Here is a 27,366-nt window from a genome sequence, read left to right as displayed (position 1 = left end):
AGTGGTTCTCCCGCCCTCCCCGCTCCCCTCCGCCGGCCCGTCACAACGGCAGGCGGTTAACAAAAATAAAGAACTCACAGGACCCACCGTGGTATCAGCGAGAATCGGGGGCGAGGGGGGTAGAAAAGGGGTTTTTCCTACTTTGTGTAACTAACTCTTCTTAAAACAACCCCTTTGATCGTGTTGAGTAGCTCTGCTTACAGGCTGGGTATGACCAGCTTGTGTCTTGATAACGCTTTGCTGAAGGGACGGAGGGTTGCTTATTCTTCTAAAGTCTGACTTTACGTTTGAACGAATTTGTCGATAATGTGTCCATGAACAAACCCTCTTTTTCGCGAGTTATTTTGTAAAAGTTATCTCGGGAATTAAAAATCTGATGATTTGTGTAGTTGCCTTGCCGGTCTGTCTGTGTTGTTAAATGCTTTTACGTTGCTAGCTTGCTGTATGAGATTTCTTTCAGCAGTTTTGAAGTCAAGATTTTTACAGAAAACTAATGCTTGCGGAGTTTGAACAGATTTCCTTACAGAGGCTGTTCTTAATTGATGCTGAAAATACTCGTTTTCTTTCAGCAGTATTTGTTGACGACAGAAAGGCCTTCATTGTAAAAGCTGATAGCAAGCTATGGCTCACTTTCCTTCTGGGTAAGTAGAAGGAATACATCGCAGGAAAATACTGTTCTTTTTACCTTCCTTTCTCTGGAAATGTAAACTGTGTCAAAATATGTTGGGAAACATCACTTGGAAAAAACAAAAAAGCATAGCTTGTGTTAGACAGGGACAGGAAATAACTTCCTACCTGGTAACATTTGTAAAGCTGTTATATTGTAGCAGCTGATGTAAATTCAAATGTTATTATCTTTGGGAATATTTTGGAGTAAATAATAAAATGGCTAGTGGCCAAAGTCTTGGAAAAAACACCTGAAGTATTTGCAAAATTAAGGAGGAAATGCATTCCTCAAGTTAACAGATGTTAAACAATAGTATATTTGTCAGACGCACAATTAGATATACTCTTAAAGGTATTATATGAAAGGACTGTTCCAAAGGTGCTGGTACTATTAATCACACCACCAGCAGTCCTGGTTGCCAAAGGGAGTTTCTTCAATTTGATGAATGATGCTGCAAGGCAGTAGCGGGGAAACAACCCTTCGCTTACAAACTAATTGATTAATAAACTCCTCCTGAATTGCTTTGCTTACCTCTGTTTATTGAGCATTTCCTAGACTAGTAGTTACTCGACATAGAAACGTTAAACTGATGGTCAAAATTGAAAAGCGCTTTCCTGTGATTGAAATTTGAGAGCAGATGAGGTAGAGAGCTTTATAATTCCTGGAGTTTAAATTTGGCTGTGAAACCCAGGTAACTAATTAAATACTTCAGGGAGCTATTTATATTTTTAATAGGAGCAAACCCTTAATAGTGAAATATGTAATAGCCTACAGTATTTGCAGTAGCAAGGAATGTACCTATACCAAATGTGAAATAGTGGTTTTTTGGTTAGTTTTAGTGACATTTGAATTTTTGTTGTTCTTTTGCTTAAGCTTTAAGGCCCAGATTTTAAAAACAGTCTCCTGCAGTTTGAGATAGTTTTATTAAAGGGTGTGGATTTTTTTTTTCTTAAGAATTATTTCCCATTCACATGCAACAATAAAGTTGTCAGATTTTCAAGGACATTCTTATACAACACTTTGCCCTATTATTTTGGAGTTTTTAAAAATGACCATTGAATTGAGGCTTTATTCTTGAAGACATCCTTTCTAGATTGCACAGAATCTCACAATGAAACATCTTGACTAAACTGCAGTAGTCAGTGCTTGCACGTTCCTCCTTGTTCTCAGTTCTGCTGTTTTCCTACCTAGTCACTTTCGGGAGACTCACAAAGTATTAATCAGTTTCTAGTACATTTCACATCCTGTTGCATTGTGGTGTCAAGCATTTGTTGTTCTAAATCCATTCTGTATGTTACAGCTTTATTCTTCAGTGTTTAATTTCCAGAATTAGGATGTTTTTTATATGCCATTCATGTTGCTTTTCTTAGAACATAGGCAAAAATAGGAAATCTGAAGAATCAACTCTCAGATTTTACATAATAGCCCTAGTCTGCAAAAATCTGATCATACTCTTTGCTTTTAGAGATTCTGAGGTTGAAAAATGGCATCTGCAATTTGAAGTACATAGTAGCTGTGTAAGTCTCTGTAGCATTAGGACTCTAGTATTCCTCTCCTGCCCTCTCCTTCATTCCCCCCCAGTAAGGACATTAATGGGATCAAAGGATGGTAATCTAAGAGAGCTGATCTGCATATTTTCCATCAGGAACTAGCTTAGTGTAAGTCTGGATGCATTCTACTGAAAAATGTTGATTTGAGCTCATAGTGGATGTCTGTGAATTAAGCACATTGTCTCTTGAAGTGTGAGTAATTACATGAATTGATGTGTGATTATAGAAAGTCTTCGTTTTATACTTATAGTAGACTGATACTGTGAAGTTTTATAAAAATGTTTATGGAATTCTCCAAAATAACTGAATGTATTTACACTTAATGCATTGCCTTTAAATAAAACATTTACTGAAGGGAAGAATCAGATTTAAGTAGACTGTTTTCTCTGTGAAATAAGTGGTATGTTTGAATTTGAAATGTAATTTCCATATTAATAGATAATTTATTTACAACAATAAAATACTGCATATTTTGCTGATTTGAAACCACATGAATTTGAGATCATGAACAGTACTAGTAGCTAATGTGCATTTATTTTGACTTTACTGTATATTCTTATCTAACATGTAGTCTGTCTTAAAATTGATTTTTTTTATAGTTTAGGTGTGTGTGTATGTAAATACATCTAATCTTATTGGGCATCTTAGAAAAGTTGCTGAGAAATGAAGTAATGCCTTGTGCAAATATGAGACTCAATAGGTAATAACTAAGAAAAATATGGATTGCTCTTTTTCTTTCCATACAATTACTGCAAAACGTGTTTGTTTATGGAGTATAGTTTGCTGTGTTGCTGATAGAGCTGATGTGCTTACCTGGAATTCCATATCATACCTATATGTACTTTTCTGGAGAAAGAATTTGCAGCTCTCCATGAGAACTAACGTAAATGTCCTTAGTGTAAAAATAATAAAATAAAATAAAATAAATCTGCAGTTACTGAAACTTTCCTAAGACATTTAATTCCACTTAATGTGAACTATACTGAGCAATCCTTTTTCTCTGGATTGTTTTTTTTTCCTAGAAAATATGTGTAAAAATGTAAAGTTTTAAATTAAAGTTTGTGGTATTCATTTTGTAACTGAAATTCAGGCTTCACTTTGAGAAAACTACTTCAGTGACTGGAGTGGAGCTGAAAAACTCTTAAGGAAGTTTCAGTGTGGTATTGTACAACCTCAAATACTATGTGAAGTGTGTAACTTGAGGTAAATGTTTAATTGTACAGATGGGTGGTTTAGAAATTTTTTTCCCCTTAGGTGATTTTTTTTTCCCCCCTGCCTTACCTAGTTTCGCATCACACATCTTTATATACAAAACTTTACATTTCTGAACCTCAATTTTAATGTTAGTTTGTTGTGTTATGACCTGTGGTGACAGTGATAACAAGTACTGCCAGCAGCAGCATTGCGGTGACCATGATAACAAGTACTGCCAGCAGCAGCACTTCTGGCCTCTGTTTTGGAGGAACACATGGCTTGGGAATATATACTGGGACATGGAGTGTGCATTCATTCCGCCCTTCTTTCCACATAAATTTAGTGGTTTTGCAAAGGCGTTTTTCTTTCTCTTGTCCCCACTATTTTCCAGAAGCAGACCACCATACACACACAACACGTGGTCTGAACACACTGCGTTCGCCAACTCTCTGACTGTATTCTGTGTCAGTGTGCAGACATCTGATGTGTGTTTTACCAATGTGACAGCAACTTGACCCATTCTGTGTTGTGCTGGAGGCCAGGGCTGTGCTGGGGAGCTGTGGATCAGCACCCTGGAGAGGGACACGGAGCTCAGCACCTTCCCAGCTCCAGCTGGGTGTAAGCGGAGGGTGGTTGTCCTCCCCTCTTTCTCCTTCCATATAGCCTACATGAATGAGAAGATTCTGCATTAACCATAAAGATTTTCTTGGATTGAAGGCAACCAATGTACCTGACCTTTCTATGGCAGAGAGCCGCTGTGTGTCTAACCAAGTCACCTTCAGTCTAGAAGGAACACCATGGTCCATTTAAATCCCACCCTTTATCCCTCACTCATGCAGGGTTTGCTTCCATGGTGAGCTCTGGATATGTTGTGAATGCTGGCCAAGCAAAATCGAATGGCTTCTGCTCTCTGTGGATCTTTTAATGCTCAAGAAGGCAAAGACCTAGACTGTTTGTCTCTCAGATTGCCTCCCTTGTTCTGTACCTATATGACAACAGTGCAGATAGTCTCCAAATGGACAATTACTACATGTGGAGTCTACCTGTTTTAGCAATTATAGTCTCAGTTAAAGTTGGGTTGGTTGTCATGGTCTGTTTGGATCTCATAAATTTACAGGACAGTGTACTCTGTAAATGTAAAAACTTTATTTTATGAGCTCATTAGGAAAGAACAAAAAAAACCCAAAACCATTTACAAACAAGGGCTTATTCCACTTTGTGCAGACTAGTCTAACATGGAAATTTACTAGTTCATCACTTAACGCACGAGGTTTCTAACTCACAAGTTCTCGAATTCGCAACTCATAACTTGTAACTCCTAACTTGTGCACCTATGAGCAAAATAGTTACCTAGCTGATGGTGGGAGCGCTCAGCCTTCCTCATCCATCATGGTGCCGGTGTCCCCTGTATCACACTGGGAAGCACAAAAGCCTCAGCAGTCCAGCTGCTGCTGGATCCGACTCAAAACATTTTGGGTAAGCTGATGTATTTATGGCTTGTAGCTTGGAATTCTGATCTATACCATTTCCATGAGTTAGCAGATTCTGAAGAAACTGCCAGACAATCAATACGTGAGGACTGTGACTGCAGGAGATAGCAAGCTGCGGGTGATAACGGCTGCATAATGACCTTTAGCCCTTCCTGGCCACCACATCCTGCCTGTGTGTTGCCCTTGCTTTGACCTAACAGCGCTACTCCTAGCATACATCAGGCCTTAGCATGAGCTGTGTGGTAGCCAAAATCTGAGAAGGAGTTGAGTGAACAGTCACAGTAGGTATCTTAAAATGTTAAAAATATTTGTGTGTATTAAAAAATATAAATAAAAAAGCTTATAACTCAGTTTTGTTATTGATAGCTGAAATGGCTGTGTTAGATTCTAATGGATCAATTTGAGTGATGCAGAATGGAGGTGGGAACATTTCCTATTGCTGAATGCATAATCAACATAATTTCAAATTTTCAGAGAGCTGGCTATAAAAGTGAATTCAGACATTCCTATTCTTATGTTCCTCTGGAAACTGAGTACCTTCTACGCATCTCTGAAGTAGTATTGTAATTACTTCAAAGAACATATTTCATGTTCAGTGATTTAAATATTTGAGTAACTTGACACCTTTTGTTTCCTTTACAGCTGCTTTTGCAGGAGTCCTACATTGGTAAGGTTAAATTTATTGCTTGAGAGTAATATGATATTTTAAAATAATAAAAATATCAATATCTTTGACTTATATTTAGACAAGCTATTGGGATAATTTATATTTAGAGATTTCTTCTCAAAAACAAATTATTTGTTTCTAAGGTGAATAATTCTGTTTTTGTGAAGCTGACATGAAAGATTTCTCAAGCCTGTTCAGTGAAGAGTGAAGCTTGCTTTCCAGGTGGAAAATTGTTGCTTAGCTATACAAATTCACGTGCATTTTCACTAACAGACCTTTTTACCCTCAGTGGGTTTTGAAAGTCCAGGTAAATCCTTTCAACTTCCTTGTACTTTCTGCTTATTTAGATTCTGCTTTAATTTCTTAGTTTTGCATCATGTTTTCTCTAACCTTTTCAGAAAAGTCTGGTTGATGTTTTCTTTTGGTACAGAAAAATGGCCTTTCAACTGCTTTTTGTCAACCAAATCCTTGTGTTTTAGGTTCCATCCTAATCCTCACCCTTCCTTTCTGTAGTATAGACTTGAAATAGAATGGCTTCTATAGTGATTTTTAACCAGCTGCTTTTGCAGGGATAAAAAGTAACAGCTTCTGCCACTCTGTTTTGTTTCCTAGCTCAAAAAAACCTATTGATTTTTAGTAGTTTGTTTCTTGCAAATTTCTGTTCAAAAGTAGAGTCCTGTGCACTTTATGGAGATGGAGCGCCTCTTGGAAATTGCAAGTTTTGCCTCCAGAATGATTTGTATTTTTTCTGGGTTTCACCCTCCCCGCCTCTATAGTTGCACCTTTATTTAAATATACTTTTGGTGATATATATACATAATGGCAAATAACTGTGTTAAAATACAAGTCAGGGAATGTTTTTGTGGAAAAAACACACACTACTTCTATGTGCACCATTATTTTCACTAGTTTTTAATCTGTTATTCTTTTCATTTTTCAGATAGTTGAATTTTCTTTCCTGATATGTAGACTTCATAGTTCCAATAGCATTAAACTTTTGATCCTTAAGTGTCTGCACTTAAGTTAAAATATATTAGAGTATTATAACTAATTCCATAATAGAATTTACTAAATGCTCTATGGGTTCATATTTTTTTCCATTTAAAATAGTCTGAATAGAGGAGAATAGAATGTTGGTATAATATATAAGTAAATTAAAATAACAGTTTGCAAGTAAACTTTGGGTTTTCATTGAATGTTTTACCAGCTGTTCCTTGGTATATATGACCTAGTACAGGTTCTAAAACTTTATTCAGTCTTAATTATTATTTTTTAACAGGTATCACATAACAACTCTTTTTGAAAATGACCGTCATTTTTCTCATCTGTCAACGCTAGAAAGAGAAATGGCTTTTCGCACGGAAATGGTTAGATTATGTTTCAGTAATAATTCAGTGATGGGAAAATTTCTGTCTGTTATCTTATGATCATGAGATTTCCAAAATTTCTTAATACTTTCTGGATAAATAAATATATTGATATCTTGCACCTAGTGTAAATGTATTGATTTCTTGCAACGTGCATTACATTTTTAACTGCAGAGCATTTTTGCATCTTGCAGCTGATGACCATGAATCTCTTCACAGTTCACTTAAAATGTAATTTAAAAATATGATTCTAGAGCTCCTAAAATATGAAACTACAAGTACCTTGTAGCATACTTTCAGTTATAGTCTTGGTATGCAGCTTTTTAAAAAATAATTTTTAATTAATAATTGTTTGCATGCATATCCACCTTTTGCTTGCTTTTATTTTGAGAATTGTGAAACATTACGCTGGTGTATAGTTACCAGCCCAAATGAGACATTTCCAGATGTGCTATGAAACAAAGTGGAAGGAAACCCACATTGTTTGTTTCAGTGGCACTAGCAGAAGAGAGATGGAAATTGGATAGTCATTTTGAATCATTTTGTCCTATTTGTTGTATTACAAAATTTGATTTAAAAATGAGGCTTGTATGTGGCATTTCATGAATCAGAAGTGACCTCTTTAATTGTAAATAATGATTCTGCTCTCCCGTAGGGTCTTTATTATTCATACTTCAAGGTCATTATTGAGGCACCATCGTTTTGCAGTGGAGTATGGGCAATTATGAATGACAAACTAACTGAATATCCTTTAGTGATTAACACCTTACAGAGGTTCAATCTTTACCCAGAGGTGAGCTATGTTTTAAAAACAATATCTTCCAATGAATCTTTGTTTTCTTTAGATTTGACTACAGATTTGTAAGAAATGTTACTCTGGAAAATGTGATTGTAAAAATATAGTGACTAATGAAGCGTTGCTTAAATGCCATATTTTAATTCCAGATTTCAAATGAAAAAGTTACTTAATTGTGATCAATTCTCAGACTTCATGTATGTCCAATCAAATGTGAATACTCTCTAGATCTTAGTATTTCATGCCCTGGAGTTGCAATCCAATTGTATACTTCTTGTCTTCTTTTGTTCTTTTCACTGACAGCAAGTAAGTTGCTGACATTGTGCACTTCAGGAAACATGGCAAATGAAGTATCAGTAGTGTGTGTGACAGTAGTGTCTGCAGTGATACAGGTACTGAGGTTATTTTGGCTTGCATTTTGTGTAGGGCAATGAACTGACAAATCATCACAGTTCACTGTGGCCCTAAAATCCATGAATGGTAATAATTTACTTACATGTTGCAGAAGAAATTCCTCTGTAGATGACTGACTGCTGTTGTTTTGTACATACTTGTTAGACTTGTTACTTGGTTAAATTACTTGGTTACTTGGTTAAATTTCCTACTCTGCTTTTTTGTCACTGAAAAGAACGTGTCTTTAAGTACAAGAAATGGTTGTTTTTCTCTCTCATGGTTTTGCCATTTTGCAAAGGGAGAACTCCTTTGGTTAATGTACATTTCTGTACGTCCATGTGTCAGCAACAGCTTATTTTTTGGAGAACCAAGGACTAATAATGGCTTTAATTGTTGGGTACTAGCATTTGTACTCATTCTCCTGCTGTGTGAGAGCAGATCTGCTTTCAGGAACTATATGTGTACGAGTTCTTGGCATGCATATGTTTATACAGCTTGCTTGTGGTGGTTTTGTTTATTTCTTAATTCCTTGCTCTGGAAGAACTAAGCCCTATAGATGAGTGCTTTTTGTTACCCTCTCACTGGTTTGAGGGTTATTTGTTTTGGGGTTTTTTTGTGGTTTTGTTTTGTTTTAACTCCAAAAGGAATGCAGTTCAGTTCTAGAAATGCAGCATTGTGAACACGTGCCTTGTTTGAATACTATAAAGTTGTTTTCTTTAGCTGAGAAAGATTTATTGATTTCAGCTATAGTCTGGCTTGCAAAAAATCAAAGGTAACTGGTCAAATGAACTTGCTCTTAGAGAATCATCACTATCAGCATGAAAGATGACTAAGTAAATTGGTGATTAAATCAAAACAAGAGCAATCAGATATAGTGGCTGACATTCTGTAAGAACGTTAGGTAGATTGCTGTGCAAAATGTGTAGGCTTGTCTGTTCATTCAGAGTTTTCTAGGATCTTACTGGCTCAGAACTTGGTGATAAGATATGAATTCATTCATCTTTTCTGTGCCTGTGTGGGCATGCAAAGCAAATAGTATCTTCCTTTTAGTCATCTTCTGCTTGATGTCTAGACTTCCTGCAAATAGTGGGTTGTTCTAAATTGTATTTCTTTAATATTCTTGTTTCCACCTAACTACATCTATAAAATTGTCAGTAGGTGCAACTTGACATTTGAAGTATGTTCTCCCAATTTATCTAATTTTCCTTGTGATTAAAGTGGGCCTCAGTGGTGGGAAGTTGCTTGTGTATTTATTTGTTGGCAGTGTTTCATTTCCTGTTTGATATTTTAGGATCTTTCCAGCTCTTTCAGCCCAATGGTAGCACTAAGGCTGAATTTTAATAAAAAATATTTTTTATTTAGTGGATATCAAAATTAGCATCAAAATTAGCCTTGAAATCCAGTTGCTAAACAGTATGTTAAACCCATTAAGAAAAGTAGAACAATTCACCTGCATGTACAGCCAGTACTAGCCATGAAAACTTAAAAAGAAGGAAAAAGAAAGGTAAAATGAGTCCGTAGCGATCACTACAGTCTGTGTAAATGATAAAAGCAGTAAAAAAAAAATCTGTCAAAAGCAACAAGTCAGTCTTTGTAGTTGTACAGTGTTATAGGCCCAGTAAAATCTTGATTTTCCTGGTATTTGCTGCATAGTCAAGTTGTTCCAGTAGTTGCATAGTTGTTTTCATCTATGATGCAAAGTGGCAGAGAGATAATCTGTGAAGTTTACTTTCTGGCTGTCATCGTTACAGAGCAGTTGATATTTCTGTGTGTGGCAGCGATGATGAAAATTTGAGCTGGAGTGATGAGTGTTGCATAATTGGCAGTAAAGTGCTTACTCAAAAGCAACTAGGAAAAGGGATTGACTGTCTGAGAGCCAGTCTTTTGTTTTCCAAGGTTTGCATTTACTGCCTCATCTGGTATGGGACATTAGGAATTCCACAAATGGCCTTGTGTTTTAATTGACCTAGCAGTTTTGTGCTACTGATTTGCTATTGTTTTTATGCCTGTATTAACTGTTTCATGTAAAGTAGCTTTTGGGAAAAAAATGTTGTTGTGTTTGGTATGAAGTACCTAACCTGGTACCTTTTTAGGGAGTATTCATGTGTGGAAATATCTGCAGCAGACACGAGCACTTGTGACATAAAAACATTAAATTGATAAATATTATTTATAATAAAATTTCACAATAAGGTTTTTTTGTGCAACATTTGTTCAGCAAGAATCTTTTCTGTGCTGAGAGTAACATCAGCTTCAGGGCTCGTCATGCAGACATGCTAGACAGATGTCTCTGACCTGCCATATCTGTTGGCAGTGTACAAACCACATTCAGGTGATAGGAGGAAAGATTTGGATTTGGTTCCCCAGTCCTGTTGTTGCCTGTCTGGAGATGGGGCACATGTCTGGTTCATCTCTGTGCACGTGCACAGTCCGAAGTGCCAGGGCACAGGTGTTCAGAAAGCCTCCAGGAATTCAAGATAGTGTACTTTGCAGGACAGAATACTGAGGCAGGGAGTCTTCTAGGAAGATGTAGTTGCATTTTAAATATGTAAGACTTACATTGTGAGACTGTAAAGACCACAGATGAAGTAAGCCATGATAGTTGGAACCCTGGTATTAAAAATTAATCATAGAATTGCAGAACAGTTGAGTTTGGAAGGCATGTCTGAAGATTGTCTTGTCTCAACACTCAGCCTGAAGCAGGGTGAAGTAGGGCAGGTTGCTCAGGGCCATCTCTGGTTTTATTTTGAGTATCTCTACCTCTGGGCAACCTTGTTCAGTGTTTGACTACCCTCAAAGTTTTTTTCCTATATATAGGTGGAATTTCCTCTATTTCAATTTGTGGTTGTCTCTTGTCAACTGAAGAGTCTGTCTCAGTCATCTTTACTGTATGTCCTTGTCTTGGACAGCCCAGAACTGGACTTGGCACTGGAGATATGGTCTTAGCAGTGCTGAGTAGAGGGGAAGGACCACCTCACTTGTCCTGGTGACATAAAACCAAGGATACATTTGGCTTTCTTTGCAGCAAGGGCTTATTGCTGGCTCAAGGACAACTGGTCCACCAGGACTCAAAGGTCCTTTTCTGCAAAACTCCTTTCTAGCAGGTCAGCTCCTCTCTGTACTGGTGCATGGTCTTGTTGCTCCCTGCTGCAGAAGTTTGTGAGATTCCTGTTGCCTTTTGTGAGATTACTGTTGCCTCATTTTTCTAGCCTGTTGAGGTCCCTTCAAATGGCAACACAAGCATCAAGCACTCCTTCCAGTTTTATATCATGTGCAGACTTGCTGAGGATGTTCTGTTGTGCCATCATCTAGTCTAAAGACAGATGTAGAACAGAATTGAAATGAAGAAATGAGATGAAAAAAAAAATCCACAGCTGTCCCCTCATCTACCAAGGCATTAATCTCAGAAGGTTATGAAGTTGGGCAGGCGTGATTTCCCCTTGGTAAATCCATGCTGACTACTTCCAATCACGTTTTTGTCCTTAATATATTTGCAAGAGGTTTCCAGGAGGATTTACTCCATCATGTTCGCAGAAATCAAGGTGTAATTCCCTGTTTCCTGCTTGCCTTTTTTGAAGATAGAAGTAACATAAAGATTTTTATTAATTGCATGGGGAAAGAAAAGAGGGAATCATCCTTCTTGTACATGTTTCCTGTGACACAGGGCTGAGACAGCTGATATTGCAGTGGTGAAACATATTTTCAGTCTGGGAACCCCTGGGTTATAACTTTCAAAGCAGCTCAACTAGAATGGCCACATTACTCATTTATGAACTCTATAAAGTCAGTTGTATCCTGACAGAATAGCTTGGTAATGTTAACTAGTGACTTTGCTGTGAGATAAATCATCGTTTTTCTGTATGTAAAATACTAGTGTTTTCTGTGTCGAGTGTTGAGATTTAATTTGGTGATTGTTATAAGAACATTACAACCTTAGCATGGAAAATGGAAATGCTGTCTTACATTGCATCTAGAAGCTCTTTTTAATGCACGCTTAAATTTAATCTGCCAAACTTTATCTCAGTAAAAACCCTGAAGATTTGGTCCATTAATATTCTTGCCAGGTGGGGGGGGAAAAAAAGTAGTTGGTTTTAATGGATTTAATTCTGCTAACTGTCCTCTGTCAACAGAATCAATGATTTTAATACCTGATAAACAAATGTAGTTAAATAGAGAACCTTTTAGACAATATTGAAATGTATAATTTTTCCAAGTATTGCAGTTTGATGCATGAAATAATGAAATCATTTCTCTTCTAAAGCAGGCATAATTTTAGTCTATTAATGACCACTTGGTCTACGCTGAATGGCTTTAGGAAATTACAGTCAAAAGTGCTAAGTAGTTGAGATCAATTCTGAGTATAAAAAAAGTCCTGGATGAGAGCCAGTTGTCATGAGAGGTTACCTTGGGCGTTGAGCTAATCTCAAAGTTCCTTTTCAGAAACTTCAAATCCTGTTTTCCACCTAGGTGGTCCTTGCCAGCTGGTACCGTATATATACCACCATTATGGATTTCCTTGGTGTACCGACAAAGACATGTTGGACTGTAAACAGAGGAAAAGGGCTTAGTCCTGTGGAAAGCTGTGAGGGTGAGTTTGGTTTTATTCTAGTTTTTTCCTGGAAGCATATAATGGTGGCTTTACGTATTCTAGAAGTAATAAATATTCTTGTGTCTTTATCAGTGATGTGCTTTCATTTGGATAAACCTGTATTTTTGGCAGGTTCACAACATAAGTGAGAAGCATGAAAAAAATGATGCCTTTAAGAACACCAGGGGTGAGAACGTGGGCTTTCCTTAATAGCTAGCTCCTCTTACCTAGGTTGAATTCCTATACTGCACTTCAAAACTTCAAAGTTGTAGTCTGAGCCTTCATAATGTTGGACTGTTATAAAGAACAGGATGTCCTAAATGTAACTGGAGGCCACTGTAGATGCATTAAATTTTTGTAGCTTCTGTGGAATCCCCAATGTGTTCCAAGTTCCTACATTTCAAAAACTTACCCTTTGTATTTCCTCCCCTGACTACAACATGAGGAGCAGGGACGAAGGGGAAAAAGATAACCACAAGGCTCCTGTTTGGAGAAATCTTGTGTAGTAATTCTGCTGGGAATTTTCCTCTTCCACTTGTGACCTGCTATTCAGCGTTAAGAATTTCAATCTTATACCCTGATTTTGATATCAAAGTTTGGACATTGCCACTTACTTGGGATTTTTTTTTTCTCCACATTTAAAATATTGGCCTGTCAAGTGAGTATTATGTGATAAAAGTATCCTGCTGAGAAACACTTTTGGGATGTTCTACAGTCAGTTAAAGCTGAATGATAGATGGTAGCTTGTGAAGTTGTTTCATTTTATCATTTAAAATGTCTTTATGTGGTGACAAGTTAGTATTTTTCCTTTGCATAAAGGCTATAAGAACTTTCTTCAAAGCTTGAATGATTCACTTTCTCTAATGTTGTCAGAAGCAATAAACAGTGAATAAATGTAGAACTTTTCATTTTTTTGTAAAAAAAAAACCCCAAAACAGAACAAAAAAACCCAAACCAAAACCAAAGAACCAACAGACCAAACCAACAAAGACACCAACTATTGAGGCCACTGTGTTTGGTGAGCATATCGTCACCTTTAGAGAACTGTCTTCCTGTATTTTTAGCAATGGTGAATCATTTCTGCATATGAAACTGAAGTTTTTTTATCTTCTCTATAATGTGTAAGGCTTTTTCTGCTGTATTGCTGAAATGATTAGAGCCAGGAGGGTTTAAAGAAATAATGGGAAAAAGAATAACAACAGAAGTGTGAATGCGGGAGTATTTGTGAATGAATAAATGGAAAGATTTGCATTATTGGAAAATCAGTTGGCTCCTAATGAAACAAAGGGTCATAGAATCATCTGGATTGGAAGGGACCTTAAAGATCACCCAGTTCCAACCCCCCCTGCCATCAGCAGGGACACCTTCCACTACACAAGGTTGCTCAAAGCCTCATCCAACCTGGCCTTGAACACTTCCAGGGAGGGGGCATCTACAGCTTCCTTGGGCAACCTGTTCCAATGTCTGACCACCCTCACAGTGAAGAACTTCTTCCTAATATCTAATCTAAACCTCCCCTCTTTCAGCTTCAAGCCATTTACCCTTGTTTTGTCATTAACTGCCCTTAGGAAAAGTCCCTCCCCAGCTTTCTTGTAGGCCCCCTTCAGGTACTGGGAGGCTGCTATAAGATCTCCCCAGAGCCTTCTCTTCTTCAGGCTGAACAGCCCCAACTCTCTCAGCCTGTCCTCGTAGGAGAGGTGCTCCAGCCCTTGGATCATCCTGGTGTCCTCCTCTGGACTTGTTCTAGCTGCTCCAGGTCTCTCTTGTGATGGGGGCTCCAGAACTGGACGCAGTTCTCCAGGTGGGACCTTACGAGAGCAGAGTAGAGGGGGAGAATCACCTCCCTCGACCTGCTGGCCACGCTTCTCTTGAAGCTGCTGGCCACGCTTTTCTCTTGAAAACAAAAAGCATTGTGTGTGATATGTTTAAAGGTTGGAAGTGAGAGTATAAGGAGTACAAACCTGTTCTAAAAGGCTCTGTGAAGTCAAAACGTTGTCAGTAGAGAATGTTCGTAGTGATGCTTGTCTTTATCTATACATGGCAGGTTTTTTCTTTACCGTTAATGCTTCCCTCTTGGCTTATTCTGTTGCTGACTGCCCCAGGGCTTTTCCCCCTTCTTTTTTTTCTCCTCAAAAGTGTAGTCTTACAGTTTAATCTCCACAATACTGTTGGTGAAATTAACTTTGTTTTTGTAATCTCTTTCTGTAGATATATTAAAGTGTTATGCTGTGTGCTTTATGATACTGATTGTATGGTGGTTTAGAAGCAATGTGATTTTACTTCTACATTTGACAACATGTGTTAACTGTTTATTTGTTAGGCTTGGGAGACCCCGCTTCCTTTTATGTTGCTGTGATTTTTCTTTTGAATGGATTAATGATGTCACTGTTCTTCATATACGGTACATACCTCAGGTAAGGCAGCTGAGACTGAGCTATTTAGTTGGTACTAGCTGTCAGGTTTTATATGAAATTTGAGTAAGTGATTGCTAGAATATTTTTATGGAATATTGCTTATTTGTTTGCACAGTAGTAGTGCTTTTTTTTTGCATTTACATTGTCACTAAAAAAATTACTGTAACAGAGAAGCTTTTTGCTTAAAATAAATGGTGACAGCTTATGATAGGTTTCTGCTCCTAAAGTTAGCAGTGTAACTCATTTTTAAACTAAGTTTGAATGACAGTGTACTTTTAACCAAGATTGGAGTTTTCCCAGTGCTTTGCTTCAAATCACATTGCATGTCTTTCAATTTTACCTTAACTGAGAAGGCAAAATGTTTGTTAAGATAATGCATTCTTTTGGAGATATGTATACACTTCCCTTTTTCTATGAATTTCTGTTTTCAGTATCTGTCCTTAAATTTCAGGAACTGTAATACACTTTTGTACATAAATAGACTCCACATCCATCATAAAAACAGAAGTGAAATATTTTTTTGTTTACCTCTATTTTCATCTGCCAGTTTTGCAAAAAAACAAAAGGCTGCTACATTTACCTCTGAGAGGTGTGATTGTTTTTCCCCCTCATTCCCTGGCTTCACTGTCTTGTGGTTTTTTTCATGTTCTCTCTGTATTGTGCTGATAGTTGAAATAAACAATAGTGCAGGGCAGGAGCTGACAATGAAAAGAGGAAGTTCCCTAGTGCAACTATTAGATGTTTGGGGGTAAAGCATATATGTTTGTATTCCTTAACATAGGAAATTAATGTCTCATGTTTTGAGGAAGTAGATAAAGTTTGAATATTCGTATCATTGAGCTGTAATTTTTCTCTTAAGGCAGGGCTATGGAAACCCACATTTTATATATTAATGTCATTGAAAAAATGACTAAGGTCTTAATTTCTCAGGACTTTCCTTAGACTTGGGCTGTGTTGAATGTAAATAACTATCAAGTATTGATAGTAACTCAGTTTTTAATACAAATAATGTGCAATGTCAGATGACAACCTAGCCATTATGGCTGTTCCAAGGTTCCTTTTAGTCAAAGCAAGCCAGAATCTTTAGGCTTTTCCATAAAGTATGAAAGATAAAATAAATTAATCTGGAGCAATGCAATTCTACTACAGTGAAGTGGGTAATCTTATGATATCTGAATTGGCATAAGTCTCCTTCGTACAGCTGAAAGAGACATTTTGTTTCTGCTATGCCTTTTGAAAGGCTTTTTCATAGCCTGAACTCATTTGATGGTGAGAAACCATCCTCTAATATTTTCTCTAACTTTTAATTCCTGGATGTGTTAGCAGTAATCATCTCAAGCTTACCTAATTGTTTTTTCTAGGTTTTTTGTCTTTTTATATATTCATATAATGTGTAATCTTTTTATTTCAGTCTTTATTTGCTGTTAGTCTCTTTGCTACTTTGACTAGTGATGTAAGGTGATAGGGTAGTGGAAGACCACTTTCTTATCATTATTTTCCAAGCTAGCATATGTTCTCACATCTGTACTTGCTGTACTCTATATAAAGAGCTTGTTCAAAGAGTTAAGCTAACAGAAACCTAGTTCCTTTTGTAGGATGAAATTTTGCTGTTTATCTCCCTTAACCAATTTCCCCACAAGGTGAGATTACCAGACGTAGTACATCCCTGCCCTAGCCCTCTGTGTACAGCCTCTAGTTATGCAAAGGCACTTGAGAGTCTTCTTGTATGATGCACATTATTCTCAAGCTCTGGAGCATTCTCTGTTAAGATAACTGAAGCAATATGCTGAGAACTCAGGCCATTTTAATTTTTTTTTTGTAATTTTTTTTTTAAATGGACAAAGGAATGGCATTTGATGATAAGTACTCTATGCAATTGTAAGATTCTGCCTCCCCCCAGGCTTCCCCACCTCTATTCTTCTAGTCAAGGGATAGAATACTTGAGCTGATTGTCAAATACTGCATCTTGAGGAACTACCAATAAATTTCCCATATCTCCTTCTGACAGTACTTTTACAGTATTTTGTTTCTTACATGTTAATCAACAATGAATTACAGCATTTCCCCATGTGACTTTCTTTAAGCTTCAGCTTATTGTATGCAGAGAGTCAAAAGATATATCTTCCATTATTCCAGACAAAGTATAACTGTTTGGGTCAGCTGCAGTTCTTTAAAAAATTCTAATTAATTATTAAATTTAGATTGTTCTGTGTTAAACATGGGGAAAGTAGGTTCCAACTGAAGGACATGTACTTCACCAATTGTAGTATGATATAGGAGTTCCAGTGGAAAGAGTTATCCTTTATCCCTTATATTGGCATAGAAAGACTTAACTACTGTATCTCCTATGTGATAGCATTGCACTCTTAGAAGATAACCAGGCTAACTCAATTCTATGTGTAACCCTCTGTGAAACAGGCCCTGATCACTTAATTTTCAGGAAAGGATACTAATGAAGTGCATTTACCTATTCTTTGCTATAGACTTACTGATCTTTTCTCACGTGGTAAAATAATTATCCATTGTAGAGGCTGATAGCTCTGAAGCATTCACAATACAATTAAGACCTTTGTATTCTAGACTTTTAAGGTTTTAACACAATGTTAACCTTTAACATAGACCTTGAATTTTGTTTCTGGTTTTGGGTGGGTTTTTTTGCAAATTTCTAGTTTGCTTTGTTTCGCAGACTAACGTTTTTTGATATGAAGCACATTCTTTTAGTCATTTTGAGTTTCAGTGTTCATTCAGTTGTGGAATGAAAGGTTGAATTTTACGTGCAAGAATGCACAGTTCCTGGAGATTGTTTTAGCACTTAGTTGGTGTTTTTAATCCTCAGATATTGTACCCAGAACTTACTGATTCTGTTTGACTTGTATATTAGTGGTGGGTGAAGGATCTGAGAGGATCTGAGATTTTTTTAAAGAATCTTAACAGCTGGCTGATACTTTGCTTAGCAGCAAAAATGGTATATTTTGTCATTCATAGTTGTAGTGCACTTGTGTGCACAAAAAACATTCCTTGCTTTATATCACAAGACATGAATAACTACAAATCTAGTCAAACAAAGAGGAGCCTTATCTATTGCTGTTTTGAGATGGGATAAATCTGAGTAGTATCTTTGGTTTTAATGTTAGTCCATGGTGCTAATTATTCAACAGGCAAATTTGATTGGTTTAGAAATGTATAAAAATCCTTAAGTCAAGGGCTTAAAAACCGTGTTAACATTGCAATATTTCACATAAGAATTAAATTGTATTGACCATGTCAGGAAGTAATTTTTATATGTTTTTTGAACATGCTTGATTTGATTACCCTAAACATACTTTTAGATTGAAGCCAAAATTCCCCCATTGTTGGGTGACTGAGCATGCAAATTTAAAAAACAAAACAAAACAAAACTTTGGCACTTTTCTAGACCAGGCTCTGGGTACAGCAGCTAAAGCACCAGTTGTAGTAATCTAAACCAAAGTTTGTGAGGGGTAGAATAACTGTTTTCCAAGTTATTTACGTTAAAATTGGTGTTCTGCAAAATGAGCCGATATATGAAGAGTGGTCTGCTCTGAAATAAACATTAGCTGACTAACTAGTATTTTAATATTTTATGTACACTGTAGATTGCTTTCCCTTGATGCTTGAAAGCATTCCCCACCCCTCCCCTCAATAAACTCAGCTGTACTTAAGTGCCACTTCACATTTTTTAAGCAGTGTTGACCTTATGAAATTCTGTTGTACCTATTTTTCATATTCTCTTCACAGTGGGAGCCGTCTGGGGGGCCTTGTTACTGTGATGTGTTTCTTTTTCAACCATGGAGAGGTAGGTCTCCCTCCCCTACTCATGTCCCTTTTTTCTTTAAAAAAATAAAATAAAAATTAAGCTAATTCTCATTTCACTAAAGATAGTGATGTTGCTTATCTGTTAGGGGATGAATGTAAAGGGAATAAGACATCATTGAAAGCAAAATAGGCTATGACTCAAAAGTATATAACACAGTCCAGTGTGTCACGTTAGATGTTAAAAAACAATAGTAATTCAGAAGGGAATATATTGTAAAGTGGTCCTGAGATTGAAATCTTAGTACCACAAAGACTTCAAGTTTCAAAACATAAAAAAAAATCTATTTCTGTGCTAGTTCCAGACATAACTAAGCTAGATGTACCATATGAACAAGCTTCAGAAATGGACAAGGTTTCCTTTAAATTGCTGTTTATTTTACTGGAAATTAATACACACACAAAAAACCCCTCCCAAACAAACAAAAACAAGCAAAAAAAGCGCCAGAATTTAGAAACTGCATATGTATATAGAGAATTCCAATACTGAACTTTAGTAAGCTGCATTAAAGAGAAAAAACAAACAGTCACTTAAACCATCTCCCTGTGTCCCCAGCTAATGCTATTCATATCATTCTTTCATATTTTGGAAGAAAATTCAGAGCATTTATTCTGATACCCTTGGGCAGTATTTCTGGTTTTTTTTAATATTCATTTTATTTATATAAATTTATAGAAATTGTTTTATTTTACTTAAAATGTAGCTGTACTGTAAAGATTTTCTAGATGGAAACTAGCTACCTTATGATTTTGTTAAGACTTAAAGTTATGTTTTGTCTTCTTATTTTACTGAGCTGAACTTGATAGAAAACTCTTGAGTAGTAAGAATCTGTAGCTGTATATAAGAATCAAAAATTCTTCTACTCAGAGTGAGCTTTGACAGTTTTCTTATAAAACAAAAATCTCTGTGATTAATAGCTATTTTATTTTAAGTTTCATTTGAAATGTTTTTCTCTAAATATCCTCCATGAAGAATTTTCTCCCATGGATGTTAAGTACCTGGTCCAGACCAGGAAAACATTACAATTTCTAAACTTTTTTTGGTACTATAAGAGGGTAAATATGAAGTTTTATATGAGTATCTATTCTTCTTAATGGCATTCTGAAGTGAATATTTTATCCTTTGCTAGGAAATACTGATAGACTACATCCTGTTTTGCCAAGTCTGTGAAGGTGATAAAGTGTAACTTCAGAAAGGAAGAAGTTGAAAACTTCAAAGGTTGTGGTAGCAATAATGAAAAGAAGCATTTATTTCACTATGGCACAGGTAGTTCTCCTATCCATAGGAGACTCTGTAGGAGAGCTCATCTCTCTCTGTGGATGACCTGACTTGGTGGAAAAAACACAGATAATGTGTCTATTTTGGACAATGGCATGAAATCAGGGCTGCAGAGCTCTACACAGGCGTATCTGGTCTTAGGTAGAGCTTAAGTAGGATGATGCTGATTCAGGCTCAGCTGTGTGGTTTTCTGAAGAGCAGGAAGACTTACCTGCAGAGGTGCAATGTTAGATCTCAGATGGCTCTTTGCATTTGTGCTGTACCTAATGAAATAACTGAAAGTTGTTTGATATTGTTGTGTATATAGAGCTCTGATAATATGATGTGGTGGTATAATTACATGTATGTAGGTGGTTTAGCTTCACTGTGCATACTGCTGAATCACATACAAGGGATGTGCATGCACGTGTGTATGTACAAAAAAGCTATTTTATTTAACTCTTCAATATGCCTTTGATCCTGTGGAAATCATCTTGCATGTGGTTCAACAGCAAGTACAGTGGAGTGAGACCAGTTGCTAATTGTTTTCCTTTTCTGGAAGGATAGAACCTGAGCTACATGAATAAGTCTGATCTGCAAGTGTTGATATCTGAGGTGTAATGCTGTGTCAAAGTGGTTAGCCTTCTAGTGTTGAGCTGATGACTCTCAAGGCAGTATGTTTTTATTTGTGCTGTGCTTGTGCTACTGTGTTTTAATGATTTCAAGCTTTGGCAGATCTGATGTATTTATACCTGCAGCAAAGTTAGTTTACAGCCTTGATAAATCATCCACAGATGATTGAGTTTAGTATTACATTCTAAATATAGAAAAATAGCATAGCCTACATTAGTCAATCCACTTTTAATGTAATGCTTCCTTTTTATGGTTGTGTATGCTCATCATTTCTTTCTGGTCTGTTTCCTGCAGTATCAAAAGATTTGGTAAATCAGATGTCGCTTTAGTCTTGAAAAATAATCAAAAAGACTACACTACTTTAAAATCTAATCATGATTATATTTGTTGCTAATAAAAATAATTTTAACTAATCACTTCTGTGCAGTCAGCTGAAGACAACACATTAGTGTGTATATATTTATGAAAAACTTACTTTAATAGTAATCAGGGTGCAGCTTTTACAGAGAGTGCTTTTAGACAGCAGGGACTGTGCTTGATTAATGTGATGGGCTTCTGTACTTTGCATTTACTTTAGACTTTCTACATATTTATTTTACACTATTAATTTAACATATTTGTGAAATAGCAAGGAATTATAGAATGTTCATTCTAGTGACTTTTTTGGTAAAACAGCATTTTAAAAAATCATTTTAAGATTATAGGAAGAGAAAGAATATCCTGGCATCAACATGCTATAAGCTTTCATAGATTCATTATGGTCCATATTAAGATTAACTACATTTTTGTGCTGTAGTTGTAAATAACCTACTTCTAATTTTTAGTGCAAATCTATTGATAGCCATTTTGAACCCATTTGTTTGTATGTCAAAGTTGTCCTGTGAAGTTCTAATTATTGTTTGATGATGAGTGCCATCTACAAGCACTTTATGAAGAGCTGAATATAAACACTGGAGATGATAGTTATAGCTGAGCCATTTGCCATGACCCCTGGAAATTAATGAAAAAGCTATTCAGTTGGCTTCATCGTATTATGCTTTGCGTTTTAAGGTTAAAGAGTGAAGTATGTAAGTTAGTATAAACTCTGTAAGAGCTTAATTTCATGTGTTTAATTTTACTGGCCTGTTTTGGAGGGCAGCTTTGGATTTTATACTTCCTGTGCTGTTGAAATGTGAAATGTTTATAACCTAGAGATCTCTTACATAATGAAGAGTATTTTAGTTTATCCCTCAGGTCCTCTTCCCACACACTTTCTCCATCTAATTGTGGCAAGTTACTGCCTGAATTTGAGGATGGTTTTCGTCACCTGAATGAGTTGTTAATTTCAGCAGAAGCAAGGACAAGCAGGTGCTGTCCTGTTTTGTTGTTTTTTTTCTTGGATGTTCTCTAGCTGCCACATTCAATTTTGGAAAAGCAGTGATCTATTTTAATTAAACAGTGCATCATAGACCTCAAGTCTGGAAGCCACTTCCTTTTTCCTCCTCTTTTCCACTTCCTGGCTTCTTAAGTTTGTGAGTAAAATCTCATGTCGCTTGGTTTTTGCTTTCTTGAAGTGTCTGTGGTTATTAATTTTGAAATACAAATGCATTGTTTGATGGAAATGTAGAAGCAAATGTTATCACCTAACCTAGTTCTTATTTTCAGTGCACTCGCGTCATGTGGACTCCACCTCTTCGTGAAAGTTTCTCATACCCATTCCTTGTGCTTCAGATGTTGCTTTTGACCTATATTCTCAGGTACCTCTCAATTTATACTTAGCTCTTTACAATAATTTAAGAAATGGACTGTCACAGGACATTTATTTAAATGCATTTTTAATTTAAGTGCCTCTCTGTGCTGTAGCAATGATACCATTAACATAGAAACTTTCCTGTGGCTGTTACTTTCCAGACGCTGCACCAGTAGAACTGCAGTCATATTAATTACTTATTAAAAGGAAAAACTTTGCAACTTGAAGACATGATTAAAATAAAAATCAGAATTACTGTGTTGGCAAATATGTATCTAAACTAAAAATCAGAATTTTTGGTTGATGTCACTTCCTTCCCGTGAGAAACAAGCTGATATTCCATCAATGGGTTTTGTCCCTCTTGGAGAGTGGTGTGTTGGTTGCACTTAGACTAAGCCTATGGTATGCAGCAGAGGATGCTATAGGCACCCATAAGTTAGTATGCTCTTTCAGTTTTCTGTGACTAATTAACTAGTCTAATTAACTAGTTCAATGATTTAGAGCAATCTAATTACATTAATGCAGGGCTGCTCTTGAGTTCATTAGCCCTGCTTTTCAGTGGTTGTTTCTGGCTTGCGACGTGATTGTGTTACAGTCTTGCCTCTGTTTTGATAAATAAGCATGATCGTTAATACTTGAGGACCTTTCCATCAACTTCATTGCATCAGATTTGCAGCGCATTTACGATTTAGCTGGACTTTGTACTTGTAACCCCTGATTTTTCCTTTATTAGGTCATACTGATTTGTAGTTACTAATGATTAAACCAAAAATATTTTGTGCTCGTCACTAACTTGTGTTTTTTAGGTGAGAAGAAGATTCATGCTGTCTAGAAAAATATTTTGAGGACTAGTTTGTAGAGTCATTGCTAGGTTTCATATTAGAAAGACACCTGTTTACTTAGTGCTAAATTGTGAGGTCAAACAAATACGAGGAAATTACACTTTAAGTTAGGGTGATGAGAGCATATATATTCTGTACCTGTAATTATGACACTTCTTGATTATATAGATTCACTACTACTCTTCAGATTTTGGAACGTCAAATAGTACTTGGGCTTGCTTACTAATGAGAAGTAGATATTTAATCTAAGCATGTCAGAGCAAGGTTCCAAAAAGGAGAGAAAGCATTTTAACTTTCTGTTTCTCAGTTATAATTCCTGCTTCAAGAGCAGCTCTGTTTTATGTATAGCAGTATTGCAATGAAATGTAGGAACTATCTTTGAAAGAGAGATTAGAACTTAAATTATCTGTTATTTCTATCCCTTGTATCACATTTGTGTAATGTATTACTTTAATACATTGTACTCATGTTCAGCTTGACTTCCCATAGAAGTTAATCATGATGCTTTGAAGCTGAAGCAAGTTTTACGGAATTTGGTGAGACTGCTGTAATCTGTTGGGTTTGGGTTTTACAGCAGAATATTTATGGTGTCTTCATCTGTTGGAGGCTGCTTAGTAAAATTTGAAACATGTCATGTTTCTGAAGTGAACTTGAAGCTATCACTGGATTAAATAAATAACACTTAGAGCAGGACATAGAGAATAAGCTGTTTTCAGTTAAAGATGAGTTTCATGTATTTGTCGTTGTCTCCTGCTCAGAAACCTCACTCAGGATCGCTAGCATAAAGTTGCAGAAAGTAAATATGGAAGAAATGTGAGAGAGGAGTGAAATCACTTTGAAATGCAGACTGTTCTCAGAATAGTTGTGATCCTAACTGAAGTGGAATTGGTTGTGACCCGATTGTAGAGTTGTTACAAGAAGATGGACCACTGCAAGTGACATAGGTTGGCCTGCTACATTAGATGCTGCCAGGAGAAGGCTTGTTTGATAAGGAGTGATTCATCAAATAGTTAAGAATCATAAAGCATCAGAGCTATTGTTTTTGAAAACTGATAGAAAATGGATATTAAATTTACTTGAGCAGTGTTATCTGTAGTTGATCAATATTGGTAGCTAACTTCGAAGGTAACTTTGGTTTTATTGCATTCACTGTTGTACTTTTCAATAATATGCAAACACCTGTGTAATTTTACTTACTGATGCCTATTCTGTCTCTTTTTCCCAAGGGTTCCGAATATTAATACAGGAAGCCTGATTGCACTGTGTGTTTCTAATATCTTTTTCATGCTTCCCTGGCAGTTTGCTCAGTTTGTTCTTCTAACACAGGTAAGACCATGTTCACCTCTAAATAGCCTCTTGGTCTTATCTAGGCAAATTGACTGCTTTGTTTAGACAGCCATTGAATTCACAACTGTACCTGTGGTTTCTTGTAGCCAGATTTCACTCTTGCTCTCAGGAAAGATTCATACCATTTATCACATCAATGTTTTTCTAGTCTTAGATGTAAAAGCTGACCATTTACACCACTCAGTCTTCTGTTGCCAGGGCTAAAAAAAAATATAAAAATACTAGAACATTAGAACAAGTGCAGAACAAGAAAAAACTTTGTATATTGAAGTATAAAAAATTAAAAAGGCATTGATCTTGCATCACTTTAGGCTCTTCCAAGTTTTTAAATGGAGCAATATTTGCATGGCATGTAATACCTGGCATGGTTTTGCATGATTTCCTATTTAATTTTGATGAGCCTGTGAGTAGTGTCATAATCTTACTGTCTTTCTCGAGAGTTTGGACAGTTGAGGTACCTTTAGCTAGTGTTGAAATATAGTAAATGCTGATGTGAGCAGTAGGATACTGTCATACAGCACACTTTCTTAAGTGTTTAAACTGATTGAAATGTAGCCTGATGATTGAAATCCATCTCTGTCTCCAAACTTTTTCACTTGTCTGTCTTACCTAAAGCAGATAACCAAAACTGCTTGGTTTGAGTTAATAGTTTTAAAAAATCAATATATGGTGTGGTATGAAAGTTTTCTACTGCAGAAGAGGAAGCCATTAAATTCTGTAAAATATTAAGAGAAACTCATCAGTATAAGCTGTTTAAGATGCTGGGCCTGAAATTTGAAATTACAGGTTCAATTAATAGTTTCATTAATTTCCCATGTGACTTTTATCAAGCAGCTTAATCAGTGAATCTAATTTTCCCGATCAGCAAATTATGGATGTTCCTATAATTTGCTGAAAAGTTAAGGTTAAATAATGAATTACGTTTTTGGTTTTGTTTTTTTTTTTTTAAATCTAAAGGTGAAGGATGATATGTTAGTGCTTTGTTTTGATGACTTGCATTTTTATAAAGCTGAATACTTATTTCTTAAATATTTGAATGTGTTTGGTAATTGTTATTCAGAGTGCCACAGTAGGTTTTTTGAAAGAAACCATTATTAAATCTTTTTTTGAATGAAACCATTATGAAGTAAAGTATATACTTAGCAAAAAAAATAGCAATAAAAGTTAATGATTGTTTGAATAATCACTTTTTTGTATGAATGTGTGTTCTGCTAGAAAGAATACACCACTGCAAATTGTTTTAATTTATCTTTCACTTTTGATTCTAGATAGCTTCACTATTTGCTGTGTGTATTATGGGTTATGTTGACTCCTGCAAATTACAGAAGATAATCTTTGCTCATATGGTAATACTTTTTTTTAAAACCTTAAATCCCCTCAAACAAGTCAGAGCATCAAAAGAGGCCATTTGTCTGAAGTGTTTTCTTTAGTTGCAAGATGGTTGAAAAGATCCAGTAATAAGGGATGGAGGGGCCTGGATTTGAATATTTGATCTTATATATATTTATATTACAGTGTCAGAAACTGTGATCCCTGTGGTACACAGGAATTTTTGAACTCCAGAAAAATTATCAACCTAAAAGATTTGCACAAATATTTGCTTCTCCTTTCTGTCTTTATTCATTCTGTGAACTTGAAGATACTGTCTCAACCAACAGACTAGGAAACATACCAAGTAATAGAGCATGAGCAATAAAAAGTTGAAAAGGCAGCATTTGTCTCATGCCATGGCTTAGCAAAAACAAAAAAATGAGATGATAGGAAGTCAAAATTAGAGAATAGACTCTTGAGTATTTAAGAACCCCAACTAAAATTGCGTTTTAGTCTTGACCATGCAAAGATGTTGTGGTTCAAATATTTGGGGAGATAATTAGCAAGGAGGACAAAGAAAATAAACTACTGGTCTGAGGAAAAACTGTTTTTTCAACAATAAGTGAGAAAGTCAACAAAGGAAGGAGATTATGCAGGAGAAAAGACTTGTAAGTTTCTGCATAATATACCTGATTTTAATTTTTAAAGTTAGGTTATTATCAAGTTTTGCTACCAGGAGTTTTGCTCTTTGAAGTGAGATCATAGTTTTAAATATACAAGAAGTTATAAACAACTTTTTTGAAGAAATATGGTTGTCTTCAAAAAGAAATTTTTGCTGAAATTGTGCTATGCAAACTCAGTGGGCAAACAGAGAATGTTTACCATAGGAAAGAAGCTTTGAGCTAAATTGCTTTTCATATGTTTTCAAACGTACTTTGAAATACTGTAAATGATGAATTAAAGGCAGTAATAAGTTATATGCAACTCATTTCTGATATAAACCTGGGATGCCAAATGCTTGTTCCCAGTCAGATTTACCAGGAAAATTTGCAAACAAGCATCTTGGTTTTGTAATTTTTTGACAGGAGCAGGATGAAATACTTAAGTTTTTTGGCTTATCTCAGTAGCTGTATAAAAATTCTGGTGCCAAAGTGTCATAAAAAACTTATTTTCAGCTAGATAATCTCATTATATTACAGAGAAAGCTTAATAAGGCTGGGTAAACTACCAGTCTTTGTTTCTTGGTGGTTTCAATTTTTGCTGACCCCCCAACTTTTCTGTGGAAAATC

At 36.0% G+C, this 27,366-nt stretch overlaps 1 protein-coding gene across 1 annotated transcript in view; it reads left to right on the top strand.

Moving 5' to 3' along the window:
- Window positions 1-569: 569 nt before the first annotated feature.
- The window catches only part of DPY19L1 (dpy-19 like C-mannosyltransferase 1), a gene marked incomplete at its 5' end in the record, with an annotated part of 44,369 nt that continues 17,572 nt past the window's right edge, over window positions 570-27,366 (top strand). The window contains 10 exons of the mRNA XM_010166399.1: window positions 570-641; window positions 5,544-5,568; window positions 6,848-6,935; window positions 7,591-7,728; window positions 12,592-12,712; window positions 15,033-15,126; window positions 18,883-18,940; window positions 22,493-22,584; window positions 24,646-24,745; window positions 26,035-26,112. Coding sequence (XP_010164701.1) covers window positions 570-641; window positions 5,544-5,568; window positions 6,848-6,935; window positions 7,591-7,728; window positions 12,592-12,712; window positions 15,033-15,126; window positions 18,883-18,940; window positions 22,493-22,584; window positions 24,646-24,745; window positions 26,035-26,112 — 866 coding nt within the window. The remainder of the gene's footprint in view (window positions 642-5,543; window positions 5,569-6,847; window positions 6,936-7,590; window positions 7,729-12,591; window positions 12,713-15,032; window positions 15,127-18,882; window positions 18,941-22,492; window positions 22,585-24,645; window positions 24,746-26,034; window positions 26,113-27,366) is intronic.

Source organism: Antrostomus carolinensis, unplaced genomic scaffold, assembly GCF_000700745.2.
Source record: "Antrostomus carolinensis isolate BGI_N321 unplaced genomic scaffold, ASM70074v2 scaffold19364, whole genome shotgun sequence".
Classification (NCBI taxonomy): Eukaryota; Metazoa; Chordata; class Aves; order Caprimulgiformes; family Caprimulgidae; genus Antrostomus; species Antrostomus carolinensis.
Note: the sequence above shows the minus strand (reverse complement) of the source record. Positions and strands in the feature narration are given on the sequence as shown.